This window comes from Anomaloglossus baeobatrachus, chromosome 1 (genome assembly GCF_048569485.1).
Source record: "Anomaloglossus baeobatrachus isolate aAnoBae1 chromosome 1, aAnoBae1.hap1, whole genome shotgun sequence".
Lineage (NCBI taxonomy): Eukaryota > Metazoa > Chordata > Amphibia > Anura > Aromobatidae > Anomaloglossus > Anomaloglossus baeobatrachus.
In genome coordinates this window covers 734,634,470-734,649,155 of record NC_134353.1, presented here as the reverse complement: position 1 = coordinate 734,649,155, position 14,686 = coordinate 734,634,470, and the positions used below count along the sequence as shown (strand labels likewise).

The window sequence follows — 14,686 nt, the reverse complement described above, 5'->3', positions numbered from 1 at the left end:
TTATCTCAGTCTTGGACTTTACTTGAAAATTCCCAGTAGGGTCTATGTAATGGTAACAGGTAGAGCCATTATCTGACACATCCTTTCTTTCTTGTCTGTGAAGTAGTGTAGTGCTATTGTCTACTGGTTAACCACTGTAATGATCTGTAAAGAGCATCCACTTTATTGGTCTGGTTTACTATCCCGATTATTTCCCATATCTGGTCATCTATATGGTCAGTCAATCCTTCTAGTTCATCCCATGTTTGCATAATAAGAAAAAGGTAAACTGATTATATACTGTAGTTCCCTATCCGCTTCTTCACTATATGAAGTCTACCATTCAGTCTGGGGTGGTTTTCCACAGCTCGTTTATATAGGGAGTGTTTAGGAACGGCATTTGTATGTAGGCCACTATGAGAAAGTATGAAGGTAGCAGACATAAAGTGTACAAAGGTGCAGGTCCCTTTGGCATCTTTGGGAAGCCATTTATTTGCTTGGTGACCACATACCAGATATAAATTCTTAGGCAATATTGAGCGTATGATGTCAGTGGGCCTCCTAAGACAAAGTATATACTGTAAGTATAGAGTTCCTTAATTGAGGTTGTTGCACACCAAGTCTGGTTGTTTTGAAAACTGACTTTATCCTGTCTAAATGTCTTAGACTTGAAAGTAATTAAATGGGTCAAGTCATTCACAAGTCTGGACAGTATCTGTAAACTACAACCAACTGTACTCAAAATATTCATGGTTCCTTTTCTAAAAACAACTATCATGTCATAGAAGTGCCCCTCATTTTTTTCCCATTCCTTGGAGAGTGGACCATGCAGGCTTAACGTACGTTTTTTCACTGGAATTTCACATAGAGAAAATGTCTTAGCCCTGTGTACAGTGAGTTTACCCTGTACTAGGTGTAACTCATACAAACCAACCAACCAACCAGTTTAAACAACCAGTAAGATTTATCTGTAACCAGGGACTTTCCTCCTTATCCACAATGCTGCATATATATCCAGCAATTTTTAGGACTGTTTTTAGAGTCTTTGTCTCGGAGCACGATTTGGTGATATTTTATCAGTTTGTTGTCCCAGTTCTCTTTAAGTACTTTATTGAGAGTTAGGACAAGCGGTACAATTGCCATCAGCACAGTCCAAAGGGAGCAGTTTCATCATCTAGGTTTAGGACATTTTTGCAGTGGCTGGCATAGATCCAAGTGTCCTTGCCATGGAGTTTGACAGAAGTTGCACTGGTTAGTAATACTTGAAATGACTTACTATTTTTGAGTTCCAGTGGTCTCATGTGTTTCTGGGATTTCTTGACCACAATTCAATCTTATGGTACCAGAATGTGGGTGCCGCTTAGGCAGATATAGTCTGGGATGGAGGAAAGAACGCAGTTATGAGTAACAATCAGATGTTTCTGCAGCTCGAGACCGTGGGAGGCTTGCAGCTGCTCTGGGAGATACCTGTCTTAGGGGCACTACCAAAAATATTTAATATGGGGACAGGTTCTCTGTACACCTTAGCGGCAGTTCTCACTGAATACAGTGCAATGGGCAAGCAATTTACCCAGGACAAATGTGCTTCTTCTATGCAATTCTGGATTTTTAATTCCCTTCGCTTTGTGAGTGATAGGAACAAGTAAAGACTGTTCCTTCCCCAAATTGGCCATGTTTCATCAATTCCCCAGTGAAGTGGGTCACTCTGTCACTCTTTATAGTTTTGAGCTCACTGTATTTAGAAACCACTTAACTTATTATTTTCTTGGCATTTGCTCAGTGTTAGTTTTAGCCATTACTAACCTTCAGGCCACCCAGAAGAGGTCAATGTATACATAATACTCACCTAAACTTATAATATAAAGTCTATTTACAAAAGGATGGCACAATAGCTTAAAACGTATCAAAGTAATGTCCATACATTATATGGACAAAACTACTTTGTTGGAGACCTACACATTAACCCTACATGAGCTTTTATGACATACGTACTAAATCCATAAGTACTAATATTAGTTGGTGTAACCTTCACAATTAAAGCAGCTTCCACTGTTCTGAGAGGGCTTCGACAAGGTTTTGGATTGTGCCTGTGGGAATTTTTGACCATTCCTACAAAATAGCATTTATGAGTCCGACACTGATGTTGGGAAAGGGCCTGGTTTGTATCTTAGTTAATCCTAAAGGGCTGTGATGGGATTCAGGTCAGAGCTCGGTGCAAGCCAGTCCATGAAAATCAATCCCATAGCAGTATCCTACCTTTAACAACTACTATACTATTGGCACAAAGGGAAGAGTGATTCATCACCCAACAGAACACATTTTTCTGCCCCAGAGTCAGTGGCTTTTGCTCTACACCACTCCATCCACAACTTGGCATTCTGCTTGGTAGTCTCAGGATTGCAAGCAGCTGCTCTACCCTGAAAACCCATGCCATGAAGTCCCCAATTCCCAGTGTTTGTGTTGCTGTCGATGTTAATGCTAGAGGAGTTTTGGAATGCTGCTGTTATTGAGTCAGCAGAGCATTGACTACTATTAGGCATTATTTGCCTCAGCACTCAGCCCCTGCTTAGTCTTTAGGACTCATTCAGATGTCTATGTGGCATGTATATTTTGTATCTGTTTTTTTTCACAGATACCAGTCATAGCCATTGTAATCTAATGGTGTTGGTCACAAGTCCGTGTTTTACACGTACTGTGTGTTCATGCAAAACATAGAGACATTTCAGTTTTTTTCTGGAAGCACTGATGACAAGGGACAAAACAAGTCTATGGGTCCGTGAAAAACATGTACCGTACAGGAAATTATGCTTCCAGCATACCCCTTCAACAAAACCGACGTGAAGATCACCAGTCTTGATTAATCAGGGCAATAGTGTATGTGGTCTTGTAAAATGTTCAATTAAATTAGGGAATATTGCAATTCTGTGCCAATAATAAGAACAAACTCTTCAGATGATATAGATTGTTGCATTTTATTGCATTACTCTATGTTGTAGATATCTGATACTTTTTCTATTATGCTAAATTACCAAAGTCTTTTCATAATTATTTTCTCAGGTTCTTTCTCCATTGTCCGATTCCATCTTGGCTGAAAAAACAGTGACAGTGCTGGATGATCGTGTTGGAATTGTTGACCTAGGAATTCAACTGATAACTGGTCTTTCATTGTCTGTACAAGCCAGCAAGGGTAATAAAAGAGCCATCATTACAACGACTACAGCCACTGATATCCTGCACGAGATAAAACAGGTACAGTCATACAAAAATGATGCAGTGAACTGTATTTGCACATATCATACCGAGAATGTAATACTTTGTCTTGACTTATTTTTCATGTATTAGGGCTTATTTACATACATAAAGCTCACATTTTACAGAGTACTGTCAGTATAAAGAATGTATTCTTCCACATTGGTCTCTGTTTCCAGAGGGGTTTACAATGTAATTTCTCTGTCAGGAGTAGACAAACATGCTAGGACAAATTTTATAGTGTGTAAGTCAGTATGACTGGGAGTTATAGAAGGAAAGCAAAGTATGTGAATTAACCCATGTTAGCAGTACTACATTGAGGCAGTGCACTTAAACTCATATTTATCCTGAACCCATTGAGGCAAAGTAACATTGCTATCCATTGAGACACCATGTAAAAAAACACTTCAGAGAAGGGAATTTTGTTACTTACCGTAAATTCCTTTTCTTCTAGCTCTTATTGGGAGACCCAGACGATTGGGGTATAGCTACTGCCCTCCGGAGGCCACACAAAGCACTACACTAAAAAGTGCAAGGCCCCTCCCCTTCTGGCTATACCCCCCCGTGGTATCACGGGTTCTCCAGTTTTAGTGCCAAAGCAAGAAGGAGGAAGCCAATAACTGGTTTAAACAAATTAACTCCGAATAACGTCGGAGAACTGAAAAACCGTTCAACATGAACAACATGTGTACCCGCAAACAACCAAGAAATCCCGAAGGACAACAGGGCGGGTGCTGGGTCTCCCAATAAGAGCTAGAAGAAAAGGAATTTACGGTAAGTAACAAAATTCCCTTCTTCTTCAGCGCTCTATTGGGAGACCCAGACGATTGGGACGTCCAAAAGCTGTCCCTGGGTGGGTAAAGAGATACCTCATGTTAGAGCTGCAAAACAGCCCTCCCCTACGGGGATGTCACTGCCGCCTGCAGGACTCTTCTACCTAAGCTGGCATCCGCCGAAGCATAGGTATGCACCTGATAATGTTTGGTGAAAGTGTGCAGACTCGACCAGGTAGCTGCCTGGCACACCTGTTGAGCCGAAGCCTGGTGTCGTAGCGCCCAGGACGCACCCACGGCTCTGGTTGAATGGGCTTTCAGCCCTGAGAGAACCGGAAGCCCTGCAGAACGGTAGGCTTCCAGAATTGGTTCTTTGATCCATCGAGCCAGGGTGGCTTTAGAAGCCTGCAACCTCTTGCGCGTACCAGCGACAAGGGCATCGGAACGGCGTATGGGCGCCGTGCGGGAAATGTAGATTCTGAGTGCTCTCACCAGATCTAGCAAACGTAAACATTCTCATACCGGTGAACCGGATGAGTGCAAAAGGACGGTAAGGAGATATCCTGATTAAGATGAAACGAGGATACGACCTTAGGGAGAAAACTCCGGAATGATGCGCAGCACTACCTTGTCCTGGTGAAAACACCAGGAAGGGAGCCTTGGATGACAGAGCTGCCAGCTCAGACACTCGCCGAAGCGATGTGATCGCAACGAGAAACGCCACCTTCTGTGACAGGCGAGAAAAGGAAACTTCCTTCAGAGGCTCGAAAGGCGGCTTCTGGAGAGCAACTAGAACCCTGTTCAGATCCCATGGATCTAACGGCCGCTTGTACGGGGGTACGATATGACAAACCCCCTGCGGGAACGTGCGCACCTTAGAAAGACGTGCTAGACGCTTCTGAAAAAACACGGATAGTGCTGAGACTTGCCCTTTGAGGGAGTCTAGCGACAAGCCCTTTTCTAACTCCTATTGTAGGAAGGAAAGAAAAGTAGGCAATGCAAATGGCCAGGGAGACACTCCCTGAGTAGAGCACCAGATTAAGAAAATCTTCCACGTTCTGTGGTAGATCTTAGCAGACGTGGGCTTCCTAGCCTGTCTCATGGTGGCAACGACCCCTTGGGATAATCCTGAAGACGCTAGGATCCAGGACACAAAGGCCACACAGTCAGGTTCAGGGCCGCCGAATTCCTGGAGAAAACGGCCCTTGAGACAGTAAGTCTGGTCGGTCTGGTAGTGACCCCGGTCGGCCGACCGTGAGATGCCACAGATCCGGGTACCACGATCTCCTCGGCCAGTCTGGTGCGACGAGTATGACGCGGCTGCAATCGGATCTGATTTTTGCGCAGTACTCTGGGCAAGAGTGCCAGAGGTGGAAACACATCTGTGAGCCGGAACTGCGACCAATCTTGCACTAAGGCGTCTGCCGCCAGAGCTCTGTGATCGCGCGATCGTGCCATAAATGCCGGGACCTTGTTGGTGTGCCGAGACGCCATTAGGTCGACGTCCGGCACCCCCCAGCGGCAACAGATTTCCTGAAACACGTCCGGGTGAAGGGACCATTCCCCCGCGTCCATGCCCTGGCGACTGAGGAAGTCTGCTTCCCAGTTTTCTACGCCCGGGATGTGAACTGCGGATATGGTGGAGACTGCGTGTCCCTCCTTGGTGGTTGATGTATGCCACCGCTGTGGAGATGTCCGACTGGATTCGGATCTGCTCTCTTTCTAGCCACTTCTGGAAAGCTAATAGGGTAAGATACCCTGCCCCGATCTCCAGAACATCGATCTGAAGGGTGGACTCCTGCTGAGTCCACGTCCCCTGAGCCATGTGGCGGAGACAAACTGCTCCCCACCCTGACAGACTCGTATCTGTCGTGACCACTGCCCAGGATGGGGGCTATGACAATGAGGTGGGAATAAGCCACTATTGCAGAGAGTCCTCGGCCGTCAGGGAAAGGGAGACTTCCCGTCCAGGGAGGTTGACTGCCCATCCCATTGGCGGAGAATGTCCCATTGCCGTTGGCGCAGATGAAACTGCGCAAAGAGAACTGCCTCGATGGCTGCCACCATCTTCCTTAGGAAGTGCATGAGGCGCCTTAAGGGGTGCGACTGGCCTTGAAGGAGAGACTGCACCTCTGTCTGCAGTGACCGCTGCTGGTTCAGCGGAAGCTTCACTATGGCTGATAGAGTATGAAACTCCATGCCGAGATACTTAGTGATTGAGTCGGAGACAGATTTGACCTTGCCAAATTGATGATCCACCCGAAAGTCTGGAGAGTCTCCAGCGTAACATTCAGGCTGCGTTGGCATGCCTCGAGGGAGGGTGCTTTGACGAGTAGATCGTCCAAGTACGGGATCACCGGGTGTCCCTGAGAGTGCAAGACTGCTACCACTGCTGCCATGCCCTTGGTGAACACCCGTGGGGCTGTCGCCAGACTGAATGGCAGAGCTACGAACTGAAGATGTTCGTCTCCTATCACAAAACGTAGAAAACGTTGGTGCTCCGTAGCAATTGGCACGTGGAGATAGGCATCTTTGATGTCTGTTGAGGCAAGGAAGTCTCCTCGAGACATTGAGGCAATGACGGATCGGAGGGATCCCATCCGGAACCGCCTGGCGTTCGCATGCTCGTTGAGCAGTTTCAGGACCAGAACAGGACGGGAGGAACCGTCCATTTTTGGAGCCACAAAGAGATTGGAGTACAAACCCTCGCCCTCGTTCCTGAGGGGGGACAGGGATCACCACTCCTTCTGCTCTTAGCGCGTCCACCGCCTGCAGCAGGGCATCTGCTCGGTGGAGAGGTGGGGCCGTTCTGAAAAATGGAGTCGGAGGACGAGAACAGAACACTGTCCTGTGCACGTGAGCACAATGTCCGTCACCCACCGGTCTGTGACCTGTGGCAGCTAAATGTCGCCAAAGGCGGGGGAGTCTGCCATCAACCGCGGATGCGGAGAGAGAGAGAGAGAGAGCTGAGAGTCCTGAGGAGACCGCCTTGGTAGCGGTTCCTCCGACTGCCTTCCTTGGGCGAGATTGAGCCCGGCCGGAATCTGAGCCCGTCTGAGGTTTTGTAGCCCTTTTGCACGAGGACAATTGGGACCTGCCGGAGCTTGGGAAGGACCGAAACCTCGACTGTACTTTTAGGACAGTATTAACAGGGTAAGTCGCAGTGCAGACATTGCGGGGTTACGGACGCCTCTGCGGTACAGATGTCCCTGCTCAAGGTCAGCTGCGCAAGAACAGCTGAAAAGGTTAGGTTGCCAATACGGCTGTGGATGCCGGAGCAACCGACACGCCGATAGCCTCCTAGACAGATTTCAACCAGAGTCCATCTGTCTGTGAATGGCATCTTTAAGTGAAGCCCCATCTCCAGTGCAACTATGGCTCTATATGCAAGCCTGGAGATTGGAGAATCCACCTTTGGACCCTGGGTCCAGCGCTGACCACGTCAGGGGAAAAGGGATAACGTGTATCCTAAAAACGTTTGGAGAAGACGCTTATCTGGTAAGCGTGGTGTTCCTGGACTGCTTCTCTGAAGTCAGCGTGGCCAGAAAAAACTCAATATCTGCGTGAGATACTGAAAAGGAACTTCTCCTGTTCGTCTCCTATCTCCACTGTGGGAGCTGAGGGAGAAAGATCCAACCTTCCATTGATGGACTGTATAGGATCATTCCGTATGGCGTTACCACCCGGTGTATCCGGATTGAGAGCGATGTCAGTATCAAAGCCCTGAAGAGCTGCCTTTTGGTCAAGTAGATTGCCCATGGATGCAAGTCTCTATATTATGACTACTCCGTCCCTGTCCATGGACAGGGTTGACAGGAGGTTTCTTTGGCCACAACTAGTAGAGCCCCGGCAGACGAAGTGCTAGAGACCCCGGCAGACGACGTGCTACAGGGGAGCATGCACACAATGGGACGGTGTCATGAACAGCATCCCATGTAGTAAAAACAGCACTGAAATCTGTGTTGCTTTTTTGCCGCTGCCGACTAGCTATCTAGAAGTATATAGCCAAGATTGGTGACCGTACATTGCAATGTATAGCATACAGGCATAAAGTACAAAAAGACCACTGCAGCACAAGCAATACAAGCAGCATAGAAGCCTGTGCCCTGGCACCCCTGCTCTTCTGCTGCTGTATACTAGTCATCTAGGGGAATATAGCCCAGAAGAGTGACCCTACAGTGCAATGTATAGCATACAAGCACAAATGAACACTGCAGCACATGCAATACAAGCAGCATAGAAGCCTGTGCCCTGGCACCCCAGCTCTTCTGCTGCTGTAGACTAGTCATCTCGGGGAATATGGCCCAGAAGAGTGACCATACAGTGCTATGTATAGCATACAAGCACAAGTACAAATGCACACTGCAGCCCATGCAATACAAGCAGCATAGAAAAAAACCTGTGCCCCAGCACCCTTGGTTTTCTGCTGCTGTAGTCTAGCCATTCCAGGAGAATATAGCTAAGACTAGCGACTGTACAGTGCAATGTATAGCATATAAGCATAAACACAAATGAACACCTCAGTCGTGCAATACAAGCAGCCTAGAAAGCCTGTGCCTTAGCACACCTGCTTTCCTGCTGCTGATGTGTCGCTCCCCAAGCGGGTATATAGCGACCTATGCAGTAAAAAACAACACATGTACACACTGCAGTTATATCGTGGTCAGCACTATGTGTGCCTCTTACCGCCCGCCTATAAGCGGGTGTATGATCGCCACCGTCCTGCCTTGGTGCCGAAAGTCCGAGCTCGGACTGCAGTAATGGCTGCCGGCTTCTTCCCCAGCTCATGTGAGGAGGGGCGGGCCGTGGGCGTGCCCCCAGGGCAGAGCGGGAATCCGGCGTCCGACAGTGTGCAGTGAGAGGGCTGGAGCATGTAAAAAGGCTCCAGCCCTCGGCGCTGCTGATTGCTCAGCGCCTGTCCCCTTCCCTGAGTGACAGGGAGGGGGCGGGAACGAAGCGGCACTAGGCCGCAGAAGCCGGGGACTGGATTTATAAGCGCCGCCGCCGTAAAAGCGCGGTCGGCGCCCAGTCCCCGGCGAACTACAAGTCCCAGCCGCGCCGCCGCTCCCGGAGCGTCCGGCGCGGTAGTTCCCAAAACACAAAGTCACTCAGCAAAGCTGCAGTGACTGTAACCCTTTACTGTCCCCGGCGCACTAGCACACCCAGCAAGTCTGGAGTGTGCTGTGCCTGTGTGTACGGGGACACAGAGTACCTGTAATGGTGCAGGGCCATGTCCCTGAACGGTACTCCAGCTCCGTATCCAGCAGGTTCAAATGGGTCTGTGGATGGAGCCCGGCGTCAGAGCTTTGAGGCCGGCAGGATCCCACTTCCTCAGAGCCCCTCAGGGGGATGTGGAAGGAAAGCAGCATGTGGGCTCCAGCCTCCGTACCAGCAATAGGTACCTCAACCTTACAACACCATCCACGGGTGAGAAGGGAGCATGCTGGGGGCCCTATATGGGCCCTCTTTTCTTCCATCCGAAATAGTCAGCAGCTACTGCTGACTAAAATCTGTGGAGCTATGCATGGATGTCTGACCTCCTTCGCACAAAGCTTGAAAACTGGAGAACCCGTGATACCACGGGGGGGTATAGCCAGAAGGGGAGGGGCCTTGCACTTTTTAGTGTAGTGCTTTGTGTGGCCTCCGGAGGGCAGTAGCTATACCCCAATCGTCTGGGTCTCCCAATAGAGCGCTGAAGAAAAGAGTGTAGTCATCCGTCTCTATATTTCAATGCTTTGATTTCCTCAAAGTTCAAGTAATTAGTACATACAATGATGCTTGAAAACTTGTGAATCCTTCAGAATTCTCCACATTTCTACATAAATTTGACCTTCAGTTTTGACCTACAACTACATAAGATCCTAAAAGTAGATAAAGAGAACGAAGATAACAACATAAAGAGAATTAAATCTAACAAATAAGTAAAGATTAAGAAATAAAAGACTTTGGAATTTTTTAAACCAATATCATATACAGTTCCAATATCACATATCTGTGAGTGGCAAAAGTATGTAAATGTTTGCTTTCAGTATCAATAACTGTTTCTAGTAGTTATTGATTAGTCTGGCACATTAGGTTGGAGGAATTAAAACCAATCCTCCCTGCAAAACAGCTTCAACTCTTGTGTTGGTGAGTTTTCTCCCATGAACAGCTTGATTCAGAATGTTTCACAACATTTCTGTAGGATTACGGTCAGGATTTTGGTTTTTCCATTCCATAACTTTATTGATCTTTTAACAGTTTTTTTTGTAGAAAAACTTTTGTGCTTTGGGTCTTAGTCTTACTGCATCACCCATGTTTTCCTGAAACTCAGTTCATAGGCAGATGTCCTGACATTTTCCTTTAGAATTTGCTTATAAAATTCACAATTTATTGTTTCATGAATGATGACAAGCGGTTGTGACCCAGATGCAGCAAAACATGCCCAAACCATGATACCACCACCATATTTCATAGATTCTGCTCCAGGAGAGAGTATAAATTGTAAAACTAAATAAAGTAAGTAAAAATAGCCGCAGTATCCTCTATTGGTACACAATCTATCTGACTGTGGATTGTTTGAGTCTAAACTCCTTACAGAGGGTTTTATAACTTCTTGCAGTCTTATGAGCATTAACAAGAGATGAGCGGGCCCATTAGAGTTCGGGTTCGGCAGGACTTTAGATAGTGTTCAGTTCTGGACCCAGGCTTGACCTGAACCCCATTGGAAGTCATTGACTGGGCAGTTCAGCTCTCCACCCGCATACAGTCAGCCATAAACCAAGGGGGTAAGGGAGGTTTTTTCCCTTTGTTTTTTTTGTACACACTAAATCTGATAACGCTGTTGTTACCCCCAGTACGAGGCATTCAAACACTGCGAGCGGCTTGCATTGGGCTGAGCAGAGTGTACCCGAGCACAGCGATTCTTGCACGAGTGGTTAGCATACATAAAGCACTTGAATTTTAAAATCTAATACTGATTTTTTTTTAAAAGTCTGTGTTTGGTCCACTCATCTCTTTTCAACAACTCTTCTTCTGAGGCTCTTGGAAAACACCATTGTTCATATCAGCATACACTTCCTTGTGTTATGAACATCAGAAATTGATAGATGCCTGTTCTGTAAATGGCACACCTGGTTTTGAGCCTGATGGAAAACACAAGACTCTATTTTCACCTTTAAATTATCTGGTAATCGTAGAGGTTCACTTAATTTTCCCACTCACAGACATGTACTATCATTGGATAATTTTCCTTATTTGAAACATTGCTAAACTTTTTGACCAATTTGTGTTATGTGGCTCCCTTTATCTGCTTTCAGGACTTATATGAAAATCTGATGTGGTTTTAGATCAAATTTTTATAGAAATATGGAAAATTCTAGAGGCTTGAGAAATGTTCAGGAACCACTGGAAATGAAGTAGTATATTAAAATGCCATAAATCTAGTGGCACACAATTGGTGGCCAGCATACAATATAACAAGTGTTGATAAATAGGAATATAGTTCCTTTACCAAAGTGGGCTTTTTCTGTCACCTCTATCAGTCACGCGATGGTAGATAAAGGTTATAGCACTAATGTATAATCACAGTAAGGCTGAGGCCACACGGGGATTACTGTGAGTGCTCGCATGACACTCGGCACACGCTCGCAGCACAGCAGGAGCCGAGTGTCATGTGACTGTAGTTCAATTATGCGATCAGACCACAGTTGCGGAGGGGAGGGCCGGCGCTGTGGAGGGGAGGGCCGGTGCTGCGGAGGAGAAGGAGAGATTTATCTCCCTTTCTCCTCCGTTGCCGGCTGATGCGAGAATCGCACTGCTCTTGCGTCACTCCGGTGAAACACAAGAGCAATGCGATGTTTCTCTTGCCCCATAGACTGGAATGGGTGCGAGTGAAACAAGATCGCATTCCACCCGCAGCATGCTGCAACTGTTTTCTCGGTCCGATTAGGGCTGAGAAAACAATCACTCTTGGGAGCTGGCACATAGAATAATATTGGTCCGAGTGGAATGCTATTTTTTTTTATCGCATTCCACTCTCTCCATATTACTTGCAGTGTGTGCTGACCCTAAGGATGTGACTTTAGTGCTTTGATAATGTAATCATTCAAGTGATCAATTATCTATCTGTGATCATTCCTTGTAGAACTACATCTATATTGCAGGCTGGAGGGCGGTCAACACCTTGCAGATAAGGTATTACTAAATAGTTCCATTACCAAATAGCACAGCACATTTTTCATTTAGTGGCATATTTTCTTCACAGAACAATGTTTACATATTTGTATATTTTTCGATATAAAATGAGCATGCAATGACAATATAAAAAAAGTCTTTCCCTCTTTGTGCACTCATCCAATATTATCCCATCCTAATAATAATGGAGACCTCCCTACATTTTAGAAGGTCCTTTGACTTTATGGTGGTCACACATTGTCCCCTGGCTGGGAATCCCAGTGAACAGCTTTTCTCTGTGGAGAAATTTTGAAATAAGTGTTCAATTTCCTTGAAGTTCCACAACTGGGAAATTGAAGTGTCCAATCAAATAAATAGTCTACCTGTGTTATATAGGACTGGTCAGGTGCACCTAAATGAGAGATACTTGTAGTTTTTTATCAGGTCACTGGGATGGATGAAAATGGGGATTCTAAACTAGCCAACATCTAGTCATTGCAAAAGTTGTTTTCTTGGAAGGGGAAGTATTATCAAATTTATAACACAAAATAAATGGTTGTATTGTTTACCAAACCTTAGTATCTGGGAACATGATTATCACAGTAGGATTTTCTGACTTGCCGTTTATATTAGTACATATTTTTTGTGACGCAGATAAAGTGGTTATTATATTTAATATCTTGTTCATTTGTGGACAAAGTGTTGTCTCACTGAAGAAAAATGACTATTTTTCTTGCATGAGCTCATTTTAGAAAATTGCATTATTGTTCGTCAAGGTGAGTCTCTTGCCTCCATCTAACCTTTTTACCCAGCAGTGTCTTGTTTCTTAAATTGCAGGGTATTGTTAAATCATAGGTTGTGTGAAGTGAATTCTTAGGGAAACTTTCTTAAAATAATACTAAAATATCCTGTATCCTTGTAATGATCTGTTAAACTTGACACTTGCTCATATTGTTGTAGTAACAACTCTAGAGAGATAAATATACTTTTTAAGTGAGTATAGCTGCTACACCTAGAATAGTAACTTCGCGCTTTTAACCCTTTGGCGCTGGATCCCATCTTGTACAGACTGTATTTCTCCTTGACATTTGCTCCTTATTTTCGTTCTTACTAGATGTTATAATTAGAGATGAGCAAACCCGAAGTTTGGTGTTTGCATCAAACACAGACTTTGCAAAAAAAAACAGAGTTTGGGTGCTTTATGTATGCTGGCCACTTGATGGAGGATCACTGTGCTCGGGTACGGTCGGTGCTCAGCCCAATATGAGCTCCTTACAGTCTATGAATGGCCATCACAGGGGTAACAACAACTTTATTGGATGTAGTGTGCAGAAAAACTGTGCCCCCCGCCCCCCGAAATGCTTTGTTTATGGCTTGCTGTATGTGGGTGGAGAGCCGAACTGCGCAATTAATGACTTCCTTTGGGGATCAGGTCAAGTTTGGGTCCCAAACCAAACTCTATCTAAAGTTTGGAGGAACCTGACAGACTGAACGTCAATGGGTCTGCTCATCTCTAGTTATAATTTTTCTGTCGGAAAAAAAACACCAAGATAAAATTATGTTCTTTCATACGTTTTGGCTCACTATATCTCAACATGATCAGCTTGAGATTGCCAGTTATACTCAGGGGATGTTTGAGTTAGGTGTCTAAATATATCTAAATGTGGTCACTCAATCAATATGAAAAAAAAATCACTGAGACTATTGATATCCCCTCAAAAATCGATAATATCACTGTATGGGATCGTATTAAAACTTAACCTTTATTAATTATTATTTGATTAAGTCCTGAAATCAACTGAGTACCTAATGACAATTCCCTGAAACTGGAAACTAATTTATTCCAAACAAAAACAAAAAGAACTGTCCCTCCTATAAACAGAATTGTCCCGACGTAACTTATCAGGGGACATAATACTTTTTATGAGGCAAGAAAAAAACAAACCTAAAAAAATGTGGTAGATTAATACAACAATCTCTACTCACTTATATAAGTGATTGAGAATCCCTCTGTCAAAGATATCAGCCCACACTTCTGGATTGTATCTTATTTATTGCCACCAATTCAGAAGTGTGGGGTGATATTGTACTGCCCTGAGAGGGGCCCGGCCGCTTCTTCCGCTTGCTTGGGCCGAGCCGCTCGAGGTCCGGGCTCGGGTTGTCGGTGGCATGAGCGCCTCTGGACCGGGGGCCAGGTCGCTCTGTTAAGGGGAGAGGCAGTGGGGGGTGGTGGTGGTGATGGGATGAGGCGCGCAGCTGGGGAGGGCCGCGCTGTTGTCCAACGGGTCGTGATGCCACCCACGGGTCGTGGTGATGGGATGTACCACCGCTGTGGCTGGAGTGAAGGCAGGCTCGTCCGGGATCGGTGTTGCGGCCGCAGCCTAGATGTTAGCCCCTCCGGGGGTAGGGGCGGTGTGTCCCGGGGCCCAGTGGTAGAGGGGGGGCTACTGGAGATGCTGAAGCGCTGGTGTTGTTGTCGGGGTGCAGGGTGCCGTGCTGCGGTGCAGTGTCGTGCCCGGATGGCACTGGTG

At 45.9% G+C, this 14,686-nt stretch overlaps 1 protein-coding gene across 2 annotated transcripts in view; it reads left to right on the top strand.

The window, feature by feature from the left end:
- TMEM132B (transmembrane protein 132B) overlaps positions 1–14,686 on the top strand; it is an 853,124-nt gene that overhangs the window by 835,420 nt on the left and 3,018 nt on the right. For both annotated transcript variants that reach the window (XM_075322424.1, XM_075322431.1), the window contains exon 8: positions 3,037–3,228. In XM_075322424.1, coding sequence (XP_075178539.1) covers positions 3,037–3,228 — 192 coding nt within the window. The remainder of the gene's footprint in view (positions 1–3,036; positions 3,229–14,686) is intronic.